The sequence below is a fragment of the Podospora pseudopauciseta genome, chromosome 1 (genome assembly GCF_035222475.1).
Source record: "Podospora pseudopauciseta strain CBS 411.78 chromosome 1, whole genome shotgun sequence".
NCBI lineage: Eukaryota > Fungi > Ascomycota > Sordariomycetes > Sordariales > Podosporaceae > Podospora > Podospora pseudopauciseta.
Genome location: NC_085892.1, coordinates 5,593,889 through 5,611,768, shown reverse-complemented (window position 1 = coordinate 5,611,768; position 17,880 = coordinate 5,593,889). Strand labels below are relative to the sequence as shown.

General features: G+C 52.8%; 4 protein-coding genes across 4 annotated transcripts; 2 read left to right on the top strand and 2 right to left on the bottom strand.

Moving 5' to 3' along the window:
* Positions 1-281: 281 nt before the first annotated feature.
* QC763_115410 (uncharacterized protein) lies at positions 282-3,332 on the bottom strand. Its single transcript, XM_062908117.1, has 6 exons — positions 3,295-3,332; positions 3,135-3,213; positions 2,513-3,108; positions 2,344-2,430; positions 2,222-2,285; positions 282-2,138 (listed from the first exon to the last, which is right to left on the bottom strand). Exons 3-6 carry the CDS (start codon positions 2,948-2,950, stop codon positions 967-969), a joined length of 1,761 nt encoding a protein of 586 aa, XP_062771156.1. The 5' UTR covers positions 2,951-3,108; positions 3,135-3,213; positions 3,295-3,332; the 3' UTR covers positions 282-966.
* Positions 3,333-11,287: 7,955 nt separating this feature from the next.
* On the bottom strand, positions 11,288-13,191 carry CSN2 (COP9/signalosome complex subunit Csn2). Its single transcript, XM_062908116.1, has 2 exons — positions 12,638-13,191; positions 11,288-12,577 (listed from the first exon to the last, which is right to left on the bottom strand). The coding sequence occupies exons 1-2, from the start codon at positions 12,893-12,895 to the stop codon at positions 11,372-11,374; spliced, it is 1,464 nt and encodes a 487-aa protein (XP_062771155.1). The 5' UTR covers positions 12,896-13,191; the 3' UTR covers positions 11,288-11,371.
* A 546-nt stretch (positions 13,192-13,737) lies between these two features.
* On the top strand, positions 13,738-14,886 carry CWC25 (RNA-splicing factor; the record flags this gene model as incomplete). Its single annotated transcript, XM_062908115.1, has 1 exon — positions 13,738-14,886. The coding sequence occupies one exon, from the start codon at positions 13,738-13,740 to the stop codon at positions 14,884-14,886; it is 1,149 nt and encodes a 382-aa protein (XP_062771154.1).
* A 629-nt stretch (positions 14,887-15,515) lies between these two features.
* Positions 15,516-17,844, top strand: RHO3 (Rho GTPase). The gene is made up of 5 exons (XM_062908114.1): positions 15,516-16,418; positions 16,507-16,557; positions 16,627-16,676; positions 16,750-16,839; positions 16,901-17,844. Exons 1-5 carry the CDS (start codon positions 16,366-16,368, stop codon positions 17,272-17,274), a joined length of 618 nt encoding a protein of 205 aa, XP_062771153.1. The 5' UTR covers positions 15,516-16,365; the 3' UTR covers positions 17,275-17,844.
* The last annotated feature ends 36 nt before the right edge of the window (positions 17,845-17,880 follow it).

Below are 17,880 nucleotides of genomic sequence, written 5' to 3'. Positions count from 1 at the left end.
AAATATTCTCCGTATTCTCCGTAGTCTCCCGTGTTGGCATATGCAGGCCCTCCACCACCATATTCCTCCGATGCCAACGACCGCACAATCAGCCTCTTTCCTTTCCCCTATGCGGCTCTCCGTGCCCTTTTCTTTTCCCACCCCTCTCCCCCCCCTTCTTCCTTCTTCCTTCCCATATGGTTCTCTTTTCGGGTCCAGATTTTGTTGGGAAAAAAACAAGAATGCAACCATACCCACGAAAACGCATGGATAGACTGAGGGAAAAAAAAAGATCAAAGAATAAAAAAAAAAGGCTAAAAGCTCCCATTCCTGAACACCTGTGTATCATGAGACATGTCAACAACAATACAAGACAATACTAAGCAGGAAAACTAAGAAGGAAAAAATATAGCAAAACCCCGTAAATGAGTAAAGTCAACAACTCCAATGTCAAAAATAAAAAAATGGGCTTGCAGTTTCCATCGTTGCGTGACTTTATGAAATGCTGGCGAAGGTATTGCACAAAAAGGAGCTCGGCTTGTGGGTCCAGTCTACTTCTGACCAAAAAGGCCAGCCAGGAAGAGGGACCTAGTTTTCTTTCCTGCGGCCCGAGAGGGTTATGAGGAGGGAATTATCGTGGACTTTGCCGGACCCAAAGAAAATAAAAGAGACCAAAAGCAAGCGTTGCGTTCCATGCGCCCCCGAATGATTTGCTGTGAGATGGTCGAAACAAACCGGGAGATGCTGCATGAGCCCCCGGGGATTGGGATAAACGAACGCTCCAGTACAACCCTCCCTGCGGCTGCTATATTGATCGTCGTCATCGAATTTTTTCGCTCTCTGTCGCTGGCTCGCCAAACCTGGGTATTATGTTCCTCCAACCCCATACCGGCGTCTTTTGGAATCTGTTGTGTGTGCTGTACTAGGTGAATGGTTGGCACAGCCATCCATCAATGTTTCGAACTTTTTCTTTTTGGTCTGTAACTGCTAGACGCTCGCGCGCTTCTTCCCGGTTCCGCGCTGCGGTCCCTCGTAGTCTTCAGCCTCGGGCCGATATTCCTCGGGCTGAAAGTTGGGGTTGTTGTAGTGCGCAACGTTGAAATGGCTGTTCCGAAACGTCGACGTTTGGAAGCTGGGTTCGCGCCATGTGTCGTTCTCCACGTACTCGGGAAGCTGGCAGTACTCGCTGAAACGCAGTGGGTGTGTCTGCAAAGGTGCTGCCGGAGCTACCGCCGGAGCTGTATGGATGGGCAGCGACATGGGAACCGGGGCCGCTTGTACCGCGACAGAGACCGGAGGTGCCTGCTGAGGAGGCTCAGCAAAGGGTGGGGTCATCCAGGTTGACGTGGGACTCGGGCTGTATGCCGACAATGGTGATGGGCTGGTATCCAGAAGGGTTGGGGCTAGACCCGGTGGCGGCCCATGAAAGCCGGGAAGCATGCCGAGCACCCCCATGTTGATGCCGTAGCTAGGCATGGAAACAGGGGCGCTGGCGATATCGTAGGTGGGTGAAAATGCCACGCGATGAACCTGCACAGTAACGGGCTCGGGAATCGGCTCGGGCTCGGCAACGTAGAGAAGGTCGTAATGATCGGGACGGAACAGGAGGTAGATGATGGGTCCAAGTGTCGATGGGTGTCGGTCCCTGGCCTCCTCAGGAAACCGGTACGAATTGACTTCGGAGCCAGGACTGCGGTCAAGGTAAGCCACTTCCAAAACAAAACCGACAGGCTTGAGAAGCACATCGACCAGTAACGAGACACCAAGGTGGTCAATCTCGACCTGATGACGCTCCAGGACGTTGCTGCAATAACCCTGCACACCTGCCTCGTCCGTGACGAAAGCGCCATACGTATCCTGGTTGCCCTTCAGGTATGAACTCGCCAGCAGGCGAAAGTGGTACATGATGGCGTTGCCGATCTCGGAGTCGTTGAAGGTCGCATATACCTCTCTCATGGCCTGCTCAGGGTCACCGGCAAGGGCGGCAACCCTGTCAAGGAGGAGCAATGTCTCCTCGACAAAGTCAGTATAGACATATGGGGAGTGGCCGCCAATGGTCTCGATGTAGCTGTTGAGACCCTCCAGACGTAGCTTCTCGGCCTCGATCTGGCCCTTGTTGCCGCCTTTTACCAGCGTCTCGAAGTAGCCAAAGGCAATGGCTGCAGGAGGCAGTCAGCACAAATGCCCGGAATGTGCTCGTTGGAAATCTCGAAGAAGCAGAAAAGGAAAATCGCCGACTCACCCCGCCAGCCACAGTTCCCGTCACCTTGGATCGGGCGGTAATGCGAGTAAGTCCGGGGTAACACCTGTCAAGCCATGTCAGCTAAGTCGTCCGAGGCATAGAGACAGCATGCATGCACATACCGCCGTCTTCTGGATGTATACCGGATCGGCCTTGGCATATTCGCTCGTGATGGCGGAGCTGGGCGTCTTTTCGCCTACGAATGGGTCCTGTACACGCGGGAGAGAGAGAGAGTGGTGAGCATATATGATTTTCAGTTGTTCAGGGGGCCTGGAGGGACAAGCAGCATACCTCGAGCTGGGGTTGGAATTCCCGGGCGGCCGCCTCCTGGGCGACTAGATCCTCGGGATTTGGCTCCATCTTTTGAATGGCGAAATGCGGCGGCGAGGACCGGTGATGTGTGGTAGCGGGGACGGACGAGGTGAGAGCAGAGGCGGAGGTTGCAGAGGTGGTGTGGAAGTCGAAGTGGCCGGCGGCAGAAGATGCGGGGCCGACGCCCGCAGCGTTGGCGCTTGCTGGCGTGCTGAAAATGGGCGAATAAAGCAGGGACCTGCCGGCCGCGCCTCCTACCCCAGGCCCTCCCAACCCGCCATATCCACCACCGCGTCCACGCCGGTCCGTTAAGCGCAACGGTGTCTCATCGAATGTGTACTGGGGCAATGTCTGGGGCAGCGAGTATCCAGCCGACACTTGATGGACGAACTGGGCTGCTGGGTCTTGTTCGTACATGCCGGATTCTCTTGTTCGGTTTTCTAGCTAGAGGTATGTCCTGGTGGAGGTGCAGGTGGCTGATCGGATCACTAGAGAGCACCGGCGAGCGGCAGCAGCACAAGCAGCGGCAGCGGCAGCAGCCTGAGAGAGGGAGAGGGAGAGGGAGAGGGAGAGACAGAGAGAGAGAGAGAGAGAGAGAGAGAGAGAGAGAGAGAGAGAGAGATATGTATCTAAGAAAACAGGTTTGTTTTATCTTTTCTCTCTGTCTGGTGTGTGTTGCCCTACTGCGTGTTGGCTACTCCAGCGTCCCGTCGTTCGTTTGCACACACAGCCCGTTCAGGTGTGATAGGTATGTACCGTACCGTCGTGTGTGTCAGGTCTCTCTTATTATCGGATCGGGGAACCACAGCGGGACCGCCAGCGACACTTGTAAAACCGAGGGGGAGAGGTACGCATGCAAGAACAAGAACAGACGAGTATAGGTAAAAGTAAACAAAAAAAAAATGATAAGTGATTTTCACAACGACCGACTTCACCAGCGGATGGTACCAGAGAAAGCCAAGAGCGAGAGCGACGGGCGGGCACACACAACCAAGGACCAGCTACGGCGTCAACCTTGGGAGAGGTACGTAGTATAAGAGGCGGGCGGATCGGACGGGAAGAGATGGAAAGGAGGAGGAGAGGAGAGGAGAGGAGAGGAGAAGAGAAGAGACGGACGAGACGGGACGAGTTGGGATGGGAGGAAGGGGCATAATAATAATAACACACTACCCAGGTATTAAGAAACGCGACAGCGACAGACACCCCGTACACGACGGGACGAGAAAAAAAAGAGAGAAAAGGCGACCTGGGACTGACTTGTGGAGAGATTGGAAAGGCAAGCGAGCGTCCAAAGTCGACCCTCGGGTGGAGACAGCGTTACTGCTAGCTGCTGCAGTGCTGCTACTAGGCCCCAATTATTGCTGCCAATTAATCCGCACCCTACAGGCTGGTGTCAACCTCCCTCATGCAGTTATGCTGTCCACTACTTTTTCGAAAATTGCCTGCCCGCCCCTGGCCACCACCCGTCGTCAGAACTCTTTTTACCTTTTTTTTTTTGGGCTCTGTTGCTCCGTCTTCCGCAGGAGATGCCACCCCCCTCCTGGTCCTCCTCCTTACCTACCCTGGTGTTGCTTTCCCCCTCCCACACTCCCACCCCCCGGACGCACTGGCCCGCCCAGCGCAAAAACAGAGTCGGATTTGCTAATTCTCGGCGGCCTTTATTAGCTGCAAGTCCCCATGCCCATGAGGCTTGCCGGGGGTTCCCAGACTGCCGTTGACGATGAACGAGCACACCACGATGAGACAGGGGACCATGAGGTCTGAGCTCCCGCCTTTCACGAGCCCCAACCCCAGGGCGTGTGTGTTCTGTGGAAGCAAAATGAGCGTGGTCAAAGTGACGAACTGCCTGGGCCTTGCAGCCTTCGTCCTCCTGTTTGTGTGTGTGTGTGTGTGTGTGTGTGTGTGTGTGTGTGTGTGTGTGTGTGTGTGTGTGTGTGTGTGTGTGTGTGTGCCCTTGTGCAGAGAGTGTGGGAGCTTTGAAATTCTGTCACTGCTCCGCTTCTCTTCAAAATCCTGAATGCCCCTGATCCTGGATGCTGGGAGCCCGGGGTATTGCTGGGATACCAGGGTGCCGGGGCGCCCTGCGAGACACTCGAGCCCGCTGCCCGTAACTTCAAGAAATCGGAAGAACAGGGGTGCTCAAGAAGCTCCAGCCTCCTCCCCGAGTCCAGGGCCGGGTAATTATAGGTTTCGAAGTGTTGAGGGCAAATACAATGCCGAAGCTTGCAAAATATCCAGATGCCGCTTTGCAGGATGCGTTTGTCGTGAACAGGTTGTGTTGTACTGCGGTGAGCCATTGATGTCAGCGCTATCGCTTGATATCCAGCAAGAAAGAAAAAAAAACTCGTCCAGCAGGGCGCTGTGGTGTTCAATGAGGGCTTGCCGCAAATGCCCGGCATGCAGCCTTGACAGCTGGCTCTTACACGATCACGGTGGGCAAGTAGCTGGTAGAGGTGTGTGATGTGGCTCCATGGGTGTGGCATCAGGAGATGCTGGTACCTCCTTGGTCCGAGAGAGACTGCAACTCCAACGGGCCCCTGCACCTGGTGGTATTGACGCCGATGCCGAAACACCAGTCGAGAATCAGCCAGCGGCATGGCGAGATCAGGGACGAGTACCGGTGTTGACGTGAGCGGTGACATGCCATGACTACCGGTCAACCTTTCCGGAAAGGCCCTGTCTTTTTAGTTTTCAAGGCCCTGGCCGCCGAGGATACCTCACGAAATGCTTTTGTCTCTGCCCAGTCGGCATCGGAACAGCATAGCGGAAATGTTTTTTATGCCTGCCTGCCGTTCACGGAGCTCGCTGGACTCGGGCATAGTCCTCCGCCTGCTGGTCGCTTATCCCATGTCATGGGAAAGGGCACACTTGGATAGTTAATTTATATGTACCGAAAGAGCCGTCCGTGTTGCCCGAGAACGGACCTTATGTCTTTATCTGCCACATTATACCCGCCTTCCCAAGCAAATTAACTGTGAGGTTATGTCAACACACTTTTGAACCGGGAAAAAACTTGATCTGAGCATTGCTTAGCCAGATACCGTGCGTGCGTCCTGGACAACCCGGGATTATACTGGCAGAACGGGTTTCTAGATCGGACTAGCGGGTCTGATCGACATCCGTCATAAGCTGCCGTCAGGGGAAGGTGTGTTGTGCGTCTTCTGGCCAGTGCTAGAGTTGGCATCTGTGCTTCTCCAACTACATGCTACCGGGAATGTGGAGTTTACGAGCCATTCTGTAAACAACCTCCAAACCGCACCTTCAATGCATAGGTTGAGGTTTCCCGGCAGTTGCGCGATAACGTCTCAAGTCTCATTCAACCACGATGCTCAACCCTGCCGAGTCGGATCGTCAACGTTCTTCCGGTGGGCGTTGGGCTGACGCAACGAGCATATGTCAGATGAAATGTTCCTTATGCTCCTCAGTGGCACAGGTTGTACAAGTTCGAATTGGAGCTCGGCTCAACTGAAAAGTGGCGCCCTCGTGTTAGGTAGCTGGTACCTCATGGCGAAGTGTTCAATCTTGAGGAAACAACGGCGTCGGCTTCATCAGCCACGGACAAGTGCAGAAGGGAGCATTGTCGATCTGTCCAAACGCCGTACCCCCGTTTGAAGACTGCTACCCTGGCGAGCCGAGACATGGGATAGCTCAGCGTAGCGTAGCAGGAGTTGCTTGATGACCTGGAGAATGTAGCAGTGCCAAGCCGGAGCTCGACGTGCCATGTGCCCTCTGGATGAAGCGAAGTGCTAGCGTCTACACTCGCAGGTTAATGACAAAAGTTTTGGGAAAATCTTCCAGCGGCGATTTTGAAAGCAGGTTCACGATGCTGAAGGATGGAAGGAGACGGCGCTCTATTGGTCCTTTGTAAGGATTCCCGGACTCATCCATGCCGTAAAGTGTGCCAGCAGGAAGAGGGCTCATGCATTGGGGCTGGCTGGCATGAACTAGACCCAACCCGGGCTTGCTGTCGTGGTGGCTTTTTCGGTTTCGTCGCCGGTTTGGTGGACTGTTGGATGTGTTGCGTTAACGGTGCCAGTCTTTCGTTCCAGTGTCGTACTGCCAGCTGCGAGCCCTCTACGCTCTCGGTCCTGGTGTCTGATTGCCAGTGATGGCTTGCAGATGAACCAATCCAAACTAGGTTCTATCCCCATCGGCCGTGCATGGTGTTCTCTGACAGCCACAGGTTTGGCTCGAACTAGCTGTGGACAGAAGACCGAGATTCAAGCCAATATCAAACAAACTGCTCGAGGGGACGTCAATTGCTTCAATGGCGATGCACCTGTGACTGGTGAGCATTCGGCTAAGTGGGTCGTGCCGGCGGCAGACGTCAGGACGCTCATCGATCCGATTCGTGCTCGCTGACACCATCATCATAGTACCCTACGAGGTGCGCCAGTGTACAACGAAGGGCTCTTCGAATAGTGATTCTTCTGAAGGGCTGCGGGAGGCGGTCTCGACGGTGCAGCCAGGGGCACCAATTACATCTTCTCATGGTTACAAATTAGCGGGGAGCGTGCTCAAAATGTAACGTGGGTGAGCTGTCGATATTCGCCGTATCATCATCCATCGCCAGACAGCACACACTGCCGCACAATGGCACGGCAGAGATGCGGAAAGCTTGGGGCAGAAAAGCCGAGTTGCACGAGATGGAGCTGAAATGATTGAGGATGGTCTATCGATCGTGTCTAGCCCGGCAAGAGAGGTTAGTGGTGGAAAAATGCCAGTTTGAGAGTGCCGATTAGAAAAAACGCACAAGCCAACCAACTGTTTCTGGGGTTCTTTCTCCCCTAACCCGTTAGTGGTCCATGCGCTGCCCGTAGCCCCGTGGGGTAAGGAGCACCGTCTCCACCTCATCGTCATCAGGGGACTTGCCTGCCCTTGCCCCTGGCATAAACATCGCTCCACATCTTCAACGAGTTATCAACTACCGGCCTGTCGTCTGTCCGCTCCGGCGTTCTGTATTTGACGCTTCTCAAGAACAGGTCCGGAGAGGAAAACAAAGCACTAGAGGGCTCTTTGCCCGCTTACATTCTACTAGTATTCACTTCACCATCTTCGTCAACGGCCGGCCCAGTCCCATCTGCACACCATTTCTCGGGCTGGCCCTTGGCATCTGGACCATGCGCTGCAACCCAGGACCTCCCATGGATGCAACCAGCCCCTCCGCGCGCTTCACAAGGGCGGGAATTCTTGCGCTGGACGAGACAAGACCACCCGGGCAGCTCCCGCTTCACCCCATCTTGGCGGCCTTATTTCCATCCATTATCAAATCTTCAGTCCAGTTTAGCCCACCATCGCTTCAGCCCGTCCCAGCTTCGTTTCGCTCTCCCCGCTCCAAGCTCGCAGGGAGCTTGCGAGGCCGGCCACCATCCACCATGCTTTCTCTCATGTGCGGCGCGAAACATCATGCAGGACTTTCCCAGGTCGCTCCCGAGGCATCCTGCCGCTTCCCGTGTCGTTGCAAACCATCCTCAGTGTTTCTCGGTGTGTCGGCTGATCAAGAAATGCCAGTAGCTCGCCTCTGCTGTGCCCTTCGCTTTCTTCATTTTTCCAGCTCCTCTTGCGGGGAAGCAGATACAAGTCTGGAAGGAGCCGACCATGATGCCCCCCTACCTAGACCAGCACCGCCATACGGAGTACAGAGAACCAACCGCAATCTAAATCCCCACAAAGTCAGTGCCGAACCGATATACAACCCTCCAATCACCGACCTCCTGGGTATTACCATCATTCTTTGCGCTCCTTGCGGCCGGGGCTGTCCGCCGGCAAGTACTTGTTGACTTATGACTTGGCGTGGGGTCTCAACACCAAGCTTGCCTGTCACGATGGCACCTCCCCAGACACAACGGGCCTTCCCCGAAGTCGTGTTACGCCCTTGAGGAGGACGCCGGGATAGCAGAGATGGTGCGACTGTAAACATGCAAGCCTCTCCCATGCCATCCTCCACGACCATGGGCACACCCTTGCCAGTGAACTTCCGGAGGAGTTTTTCCGATCTGCTACTAATAAGCTGCAACTACACCAGCCTTAGACTGATGCTAATAGTAACAGAAAACTTTGTTTAGATTGCTTTCTTATGGAAACCAAGCTAGTTGTCCAAGGCTCATCGACTTGAAAAAAGCACATGACTGTCCGTAGCGCGTGTGACGGGCACAAGCACATGCAGTCATAATTATGTCTCTATGATAGCAACTATATAAAGCCTTCTTATAAATAGAGCCCTCTTTCCCTGCCCCTTAATTGTGTGCTCTATTCATCCCCCTCGGCGGACAAAACGGCGGTGACACCCTTTTCCCCTTTTTCTTCCCCTTTCACTGTGTGTTGTTGTGTCTTTGAACTCCAACGACTGCAATACGGTCCCTATTCGTCACCGCCGCTGCAACATGCCGCCCTTTGTAGAACCGGTGGTGGGTTTTCCTGGGTACAACCGTTGCATATACCTATCCCTGACGGATACTTCCACTTCCGCCGATTAGCGGTGATCCGGCACACGAATGATAGCTGAGGGCTTCTTTATCTAGCGGTGTATATGTCGAAGGACTCTTTTTCTTTTCTTTCCTTCAGGCATTTCCCTGGTGTCGTATCGTCACATGTTACCTAGCAGCACACGCGGAATCGTGGTTGCTTGTCGGAGCCAAGATCTAGACCATGGTGGGACTGAGATAGATCAAGTTCGGGGTGGTGATGAGGGAGAAGAGATAAGGAAGGGAGGGGGTAAGTATACACGGAAGATTCCGAGCGTCTACATGGGTTGGTCCCTGTTGTGGAATGGTTTTATCCCACGCTGTTGTACGAGGGGAGGAGGATTTTTGAATGATCTCATGTGTTTTTCAAGGCATGGGACTTTTGTAATGAGAAGAGGGTGATGCTTTCTCCGATGCTCCTCACTATCCTGCAACGAAAGAGCAAGGGAAGTTCCGTTCAACGGCTGTAACTCACCACCGGTCGGGTACGCGTGACAGGGCAGATTCCAATCGGATTGAGCTAGACCCAAGTCGTCAGTGCCTGCAATACTACTCTCTTTGGAGACCACAGAGGTTCATTGGGAAACGGCACAAGTGTAGTCATGATGTTACCCTTGGTTGGAGTATTCATGCCGGTCGAGCACCAGTTAGAGGGGCTACCAAGTTTATGATGTTTATGCAGAGCGTGTGTGTGTGTGTGTGTGTGTGTGTGGGTGGGTGGGTGGGTGGGTTTTGACTGGAGTGCGGAGAGGTTGGGTGGGATTGAAGGGCGTGACTTGTAGGGCTCTTGCAGTAGAGCATATTTCAACGACGCGCTCTCGGTGCTTGAAGTCGGGGTTTGCTTACTACTGTGATGACTGACTTGCGTGAGCTTGGGTGGCTGGTCAGGGGTAGTAGTAGGCCATGGGTGGCATCCTGTCTTTGGGGTAGACTTGGATGGAAAGTCAATTCCATCAGGAAGCCCCGAGACTGTTGACATTCAAGGTCAACTTGTCAATCAAACTGGTAGAGTCTCCCACACAACTTACTATTTCTCTTCTTTGAAGGGCGGTAACTGTGCCCATTAGGGGACTTATTCTGCTCTCAACAAACTTTCTACAGTACTATCACCTGTGTCTTCACGCCAGCGTAATCCCTCTTGACACGGTACTGCAAGTCCGAAAGAAACTCTTTATCGTAAGAATTCTTGGGAAATTCTCTGCCAAACCCATGTACCTGGTCAAGTAAACTCCAGCTCAGAAAATGACACTAGGCCAGGTAACAGGCAGTCTAGTCGAATTCATACATTGATAGACATTCCTAGCCTGTGCTTGAACAATCAACATGGCGATGTATGAGCATGTTGTCTCCTTAGGTAAATCTCAACGCCCAGTCAGTGAAGCCTAGCATCATCACAAAATCAAGTTGAAGTCAACAAACATTCCAACACGCACAGTCAAACACACCCAACTATACCCGAGAGAGATACTTCATCACCCCATCAAGCTCACAATAGACACCAAAACCCATCTCCTTCACGTCCCAAACACCAAACCAATATTCCTCCCCCTCAAGTCCGAGAGCCAAGAACTCTCCCAACCCAACACCAGAAGTATCATACCTCGCCCGGCTTCCCCCAGAAGAACAATCGCACACAGAAATCTTCCCACCTTTGCTACCACCCACCACCCCCGGACCCCAAAAAGTTATCGAAACCTTGTCCCATGGGTCAGCTTTCTTTGGTTTCGGCAGGTGCCTAACTAAGCCAATGTACCTATATCTGCTGCACCCTTGGAACGGAAAAGCCCCCAAGTCTGGTACAGAGGTAGATAGAGACGGCACACGGCACAGACGGCACAGGTCACGGACGGAAGAATTCTGGACCCAATGTGCTTACTCGAAGGTGGTTGGATACTAACAGCCAGAGTTTGGATCTGGGGGTCGTTGAACGTGCCGTTTTACGTGGGGGTGCATACATACATACAGACAGGTAGGTTGTTGATCTCGGTTGTTGATATCCGCCCCCCTTCCCACCAAAGCCGCATACCTACCTACACCTACCTGCCCTCGTAGAAAAACACAAGTGGATATACCTCCCCGATAACTTGCAAAAAGCAGAGTGGATATCCCGCTTTCTAAGCAGGCAGGTCAAAATACCCCCAACAACCACAACGAACCCGAGCAAGGAATGCTAAAGTATTTCTGTTCTCTTTAATTCTCTGCTGTGATGAATAAACCAGGGGTTCGCCTACCAAACCCCAAACCCAATCTCTACCCCCTCCAACCCGCCCCCCCATCTTCCTCATCCCTCAAGGCAGAATCCGCTATCAATATTCATACCATACAAAACCCATTTCATAAATCTATCGCCATATCCCCCCTCCCCGAAAAAGAACTAGTGAATCATCACCCCACCCCTACTCCTCCCCTCCCTCCTATACCCCGGAACCGACGGCCTCATCATCCGATCGTCACCAGAATGCATATCCATCATGATATTGTCATACGACTGCATAATCTTGAACCCCTCCGAGTCCTTGAACACAGACGTGTACAAATCCCCCACCGCGCTCGCCAGAGTCTCAATCGCCTGAATGCGATCAGCGTCGCCCTTGGACTCAATCTCAAACGTGCCAGCGTGCTCATCAATCCGGCCCTGTACCCTGCCGTCAACAATAAGGTAGCTGACAATATCCTGGACCTCCTCTTCTCCAATCTGCAGCTGCTTGGCGATCCAGCTCAACCGCATGCGAGTGTACGGGGCAATAAGCTTAAGAACGCCCTTGGTCCGCATGTTACGCGTAACCTCGTCGATGTTCTCAGCAATAAAAGGGTCTGCAAGCAGATCCGTGTTCTTCTGGAGCACGTCCTCGTACTTGTAAATGTCATCCCGTTGATATGCATCCACCAGGTCCGTCATGGCGGCGATGCGAGGGTCGTTCTTGTACGGCTTGGTCTCCTGACTGTCAAAGGGGTTGATGTCCGACTTCATGAGCATGGTTGTTAACAGCAAGTATTTGAGCACCTGGATCCGCCTAAGATCGCCGGCCTCGTCGTAGTTGCGGAAAGCTTCGAAAAAGTCGCTCTGGGCCTCTTTCCAGTTCTCCTCGCTCATGTGCATTTTGCCGCCGCACTCGCGGATGATGCCCTGAATTTTGGGATGAGGCACTGCCGACTTGACTTTCAGCGCCTTGTTGTAGAGAATCTTGAGCTGGTTATTGTTGCGCATCGCCGAGTACATCTGAATCTCCAGGGCGTAGATCTCGAGAGAATATGTGCCTTTGCTGGGATCGTCAGTTCCGTCCTCCTTCTGGCAAGCCTTGTGTAGCTCCTTGATCTTCCGGGTCATGGCGTGGTAGTCCTTTCGATCGAGCAGTAGCCTGGCGAGCTTGATGTTGGTCTTGAGCCATAGACGCTCGTTGTTGGTGTTCTGGAAGCATTTGAGGGTCTCGGAGTAGAATTGCTCGATGAACTTGACCGCTGCCGGGTTGTCGGCTCCTTTCTCGACATAGTTGAGCATGTTGTCGATCGACTTCTCTGAGTAGTTTCTGGTGACGGACGATTTGACATATGTGAGGAGCTCCTTGTAGTGATCGAGAGCCTAGATGGAAGCCGGTCAGCATGTGTCGACCCATCTGTTCCGGATATTCGATGCACTCACCTGTTGATACCGGCCGAGCTTAAACTCCAGCTTGATGGCTTGCTTGAGGCCTTTGAAACCCCATTCTCCCTTCTCTGGTTCTAGCGATGGAATACTGAGAAACTCCGTGATAGCCTCTTCGGGATCGCTCGTCTTGGTCTGTTTCGCGTTGTAGTATTTGTTCTCGATGTCGACATCACCGTTGTCCTCCTCCTCCTCGTCTTCGTAGTCGAAGTCGTAGTCCTCATCAGAGGCTTGCATGAAATCGTCGTCAGACATGATGATGACTGAGTCGTTTACCAATCGATCTGGTACCTAATTGGTGTGGCGATGATGTGGGGTCGTGAGTTTGGGAGCTCCGAAAATCGAGAGTTGTTGTTTCCAGGACAGCTCCCCGCTGGAGGTTGTCCCAGGCAGTTGTGGTAAGGCTGAAGCTGATTGGGATGGTGGGGATCTGGTTGCCAAGTGTGGGGTAGTGCTGTGGGCTGCGCAAGGGTACGAGCCGGTTCCCGCTATTTGCATATTATCTCATGGGAAACAATTTCGAGACATGCGCAAAACATGTATTGATAGATGCTTGGGGCTACTCTTCCAAGTCGGAACGCAAGAGGTCCCCTTCCTTTCTCTGACTACCCAAATAGTAGCTCAGAATCCAAGTGCCTTTTCTTTGGTTATTTTCGCCTTAAGCAGGAGATCCGATGTAGGCAGGAAAATGGAGACTACGACAAAGCAAAGGGCTGAAATGATATTCAGCAGACCTCTTGAGCATATTTAAAGATCCTCAAAAGTTTGCCCGCAATTCCAAGACACCTCTCTGCTATCTTAAGTGGTCGATTGATTATTCTTTCAAATTGTTAACACAGTTGAGAAAGTTTGAAATGTTGGCCTCGAAACGCGCAAGTGACATGTAATTCACTAGGTAAGCGCCAGGGTTAGGGTCCAGTATTCATGTGGCATTTGGGCCCGAAAGCTGACCCCTGCTTCCATGGTAGCCCCACAATTAATTACGGTCGCAAAACACCTATCACTTTCGCCGCTTTGCTCGCTGCGTTTTGTTTCTACCAACAACATTTCCATCACCCACTTCAACGCAGCGTGAGAGCATCAACAATACCGACAAGATGGGTTCCGGAGACCTTAACATGAAAAAGAGCTGGCATCCCCAGCGGTCAGCCAATCTCGCAGCCACTCAAAAAGCCGAAGCCGAAGCGATTGCGGAACGCAAGAAGCTCCAACAGCGACTCCAGGAGATTGAAGAGGAGCGAAAAAAGGAGGAGATTCAAAAGGCGCTCGAGGCGGCAGGCGGCAAGCGCAAAATTGATCGCGTTGAATGGATGTACTCTGGGCCGACTGGGCAGGCTGGGGATGCCGCGGAAAACGAGGCCTACCTGCTGGGGAAGCGCCGCATCGACAAACTGCTTCAGGATAATGAGGTGAAGAAGCTCTCGAAGCAGTCTGCGATCGAGGATGTTGCTGCGGCCCCAGCTATCGCTAACCCTCGAGATGTCGCCGCAAAGATTAGGGAGGACCCACTGCTGGCGATTAAGAGACAGGAACAAGAGGCATATGAAAAGATGATGAACGACCCAGTCAAGAGGAGGCAAATTTTCGCGTCGATGGGTATCGAAGACCCCCAGTCATCCAAGAGCAAGGAAGAGAGGAGGCACAAGCATCGCTCCCACCATCACCGATCACACCGTCACCGTGACGACGACAGAGATGGCGAGAGGCATTCCCGACGGCACAGGTCAGAATCCAGGGATAGATCCAGGAGTCCTCGACGACGTGACTCTCGCGATGATGATCGACGAAGACGCAGAAGAGACTCACCCGAGCGCCGCGGTAAAGACAGAAGAGACAGCCGTGATAGGAGAGACAGTCGCGACAGGCGGGATAGCCGTGATGGAAGGGATAGCCGCGATAGGAGAGACAACTATGAAAGACGAGACAACCGCGGCAGACGAGAGAATGACGAGAGACGGGACAGGCCTCGCCGGGATTTTGAAGATCGCAGTGGCAACCAGGACCACAGCGCGCAGGAGGAGGAGCGTGCGCGTAAGCTTGCCGCCATGCAAGAGGCGGCTACCGACCTGGACAAAACCCGCCAAGAGAGGCTTGCTGCCATCGAGGCTCGAGAGCGGGCAGAAAAGGAGGCAGAGGACTTGGCTCGTCAGCGCAACAAGAGATACGGTGGTGATGCTGGGTTTGCCAACAAACTTCACAGCAGAGCGGCCGAGATGAAGATTGCAGACCGGGCGGAGCGACGGTAACGGGTTTTAGGTCTAATGGGACAAGGATGTAAGGTTATGGAGTGGTATTCGGCATAAGGAAGCATGTTTATGGTTTTGAAATACATTTGATACCCGGAGAACAGGTCAGTTCTCGCAAAGATGGTAGTTGGGTAGGAGGAAGGAGAAGTTTAAGGATACATCCTCGTCGGCCGCAGAAGTCTGTTCATTTAAGATGCAAGGTTCATCGTTGGTGGAAGCCCGCGTCAAGAATGATACCCTGGTTTTAGTATCGAGAACAACTATACCGCCAAGGTCAGGACTGATTTTGCACAAGGTGAACTGATCATAGGGCGGGAGACTTTTTGTTGAAACTTCCGGGTGGATTATCTGTCGAACTGAATGCCGTCTGCATGTGAAGAGGAGAGGGGTGCCGAAAGCTGAGCAAGTTATAGGCAATCGATATCTGTCTTTATTGATGCAAGTTCATTGCCTGGCCGGAATCTAGACGGGAAGGTGGTGGGGTGGCGGGAGGGTGTCATCGAGCTGTTAGTTCTTAGGGAATACTCGTCATGGAAGGTGAGTGGTGAGAGTAAGCAGTTAGCACGATACATTCTAGCCGACTGAAGGGATTTCGAAGGGTTACCAAATCGGACAAGCACAGGATACTAACACAACGTATGTCAGGTAGTTATGCTTTAAAGACAATTTCTGGATCTTAAGATATCGCATTCTGATGCTCAGGAGAGCCCTACCACCAAAATCCGCCCCCCCTTCGACGTTTATAAATTCGCCGGCAGGCGCTAGTGAGCGCTAACACTGAACCGAGTCGCGCCCCACAGCCACAGCGCTACCCCCCATTTCCCAAATCCGCACCGTGCCCTTCATGGTCTGGAACTGGCAAGCTGGAAGGCCGCTAATACTTGGCTATGAACCTCGAATATCCACTGTGGGCAGGGGCGGGTCGTCACTGGTGCGCTGCCAATCTCGCTGACTTCATCTCCGGCTTCAATTTCACCCCCCGGATCTTGGAGCCTCCCACGTTCCCAAGTCCCTTCCGCTCATTTTCTGATTCTGACCTCCAAACCGGCGTCGCGCATTCTGTACCGAGTAACACACATTCGCTCACTGCCGCCGCCCAAACCACCGCCGTCTTCTGCACGCGCCTGCTCGAGTACTTTGTTCAATTGACACACACTTGACCCGCCCGCCGTCCGTCACCTGCCTGCCTGCCTGCGACTTCTGGTGTCCCAAACCTTCGTCCACTGCTTTTTTTACTTTTTCAAACTACTATTTTATCTCGCCCCGACAGTTCGGATCGATCCACAGTCCGACGTCCATCGCAAAGAAACCGAATCCAATAGAGATAGTACCACTCGCGCGCGCAACGAACAACGCACCTTGCTTTTGCTACTGCCACTGTCTTTGCCATAGCCCACGCGCTGCCGTCCCAACTCACCACCTGGTCCATCCGCACACCGAAACAAGTATCCCATTTCCTGTCTCGCCCACACTCGCACAATGCCTTGCGGTCTCGGGGGTTCCAAGACGGTGCAGCGCAAGCTCGTCTTGCTGTAAGTTGCCCCGATTGGTCTTGTGGAGCTCCTCGGAGCTTTCACCTATGATGTCTGTGCAGTCCATCTAACCTTGGTCCCGAAACAGCGGCGACGGTGCTTGCGGAAAGACATCGTTGCTCAATGTCTTCACCAGAGGGTATGTAGTTGTCTGCGCAATGTTGCCGCCCCTATCTTGACGAGCAATATACTCAACTTTAACCCACAGCTACTTCCCAACGGTCTACGAGCCGACGGTTTTCGAAAACTACGTCCATGGTGCGTTTTTGGAGGAACATCCAATGAGGAGAGTCAAAGGCTCTGGGACTTGCGCTAAATGGGAGGTTGATAGATATTTTTGTTGACAATGTTCACATTGAGCTTTCACTGTGGGACACAGCCGGCCAAGAAGAATTCGACAGACTACGAAGTCTTTCCTACGGTATATCCCACAGCCACACGTCGTACGTCATTAGTTGATGGTATACTGACAATAAGCCCAGATGACACCGATTTGATCATGCTTTGCTACTCGGTCGATAGCAAAGATTCGCTTGAAAACGTCGAGAGCAAATGGGTGGGCGAGATCGCCGATAATTGCCCAGGGGTGAAGCTTGTGCTGGTCGCGCTAAAGTGCGATCTCCGCGAAGGGAACGAGGAAGAGGATGGTGCCAACGAGGACGGCAACCCACGAGAAAAGAAGCCTATGATCAACTACGACCAAGGACTCGAGGTTGCGCGCCGAATCCACGCCCTTCGGTATCTCGAGTGTTCGGCCATGCGCAATAGGGGAGTTAACGAGGCCTTCACCGAAGCCGCGCGGGTTGCCTTGTCTGTGAAGAAGGAACGAGACGAGTCCAAGTGCACCGTCATGTAGCGCACTCTCTCGGCCAGTCAACCACCCACGAGGATATGCCGGGCACACGAATGCCCATGCTTCATATCACGACCATATCATCACAGCAACACCGGGCGTTGGTCCTTTTATGGTGTTCTCAACAGACCAATTTTGTTTTTCGGTATCATTCTTCCGCAGATGTTTTTTGGGTTAAAGAATCCAGACGACTCCGGCGCTTCACGAGGCGGTTTCATTTGTAATGTACATATATATATTTTTTTCCATCGGGTCCGCAAAACGACGAGAGGGGTATGTGATCACGTACCGCTCAACACCAGTCTGAGGTTCTCAAACATCCAGATAAGACGCAGAAGAATCTGGGGGCGAGTCATTTGGAGGTGGAAAAGGCACATGTCGGGGTGGTTTTGGGAGATCAAGAGATTGCCGTTTTGCGAGGGGCTTGAGGTTTCGCTTCTGTAAAATGTTTTTAATCTGTCAAATTGTTCTGAGGCGTGTTTTTTTGTTGCTCATTGTGTCCTGCGACTCGAGAAGAGGCTGCTGCCATAAAGGAGTAGATCGTTATCGAGTTTGCAGCTATACACATGACCATATCGGATACACCCTGTACGAATGGTCTTTTCAGTT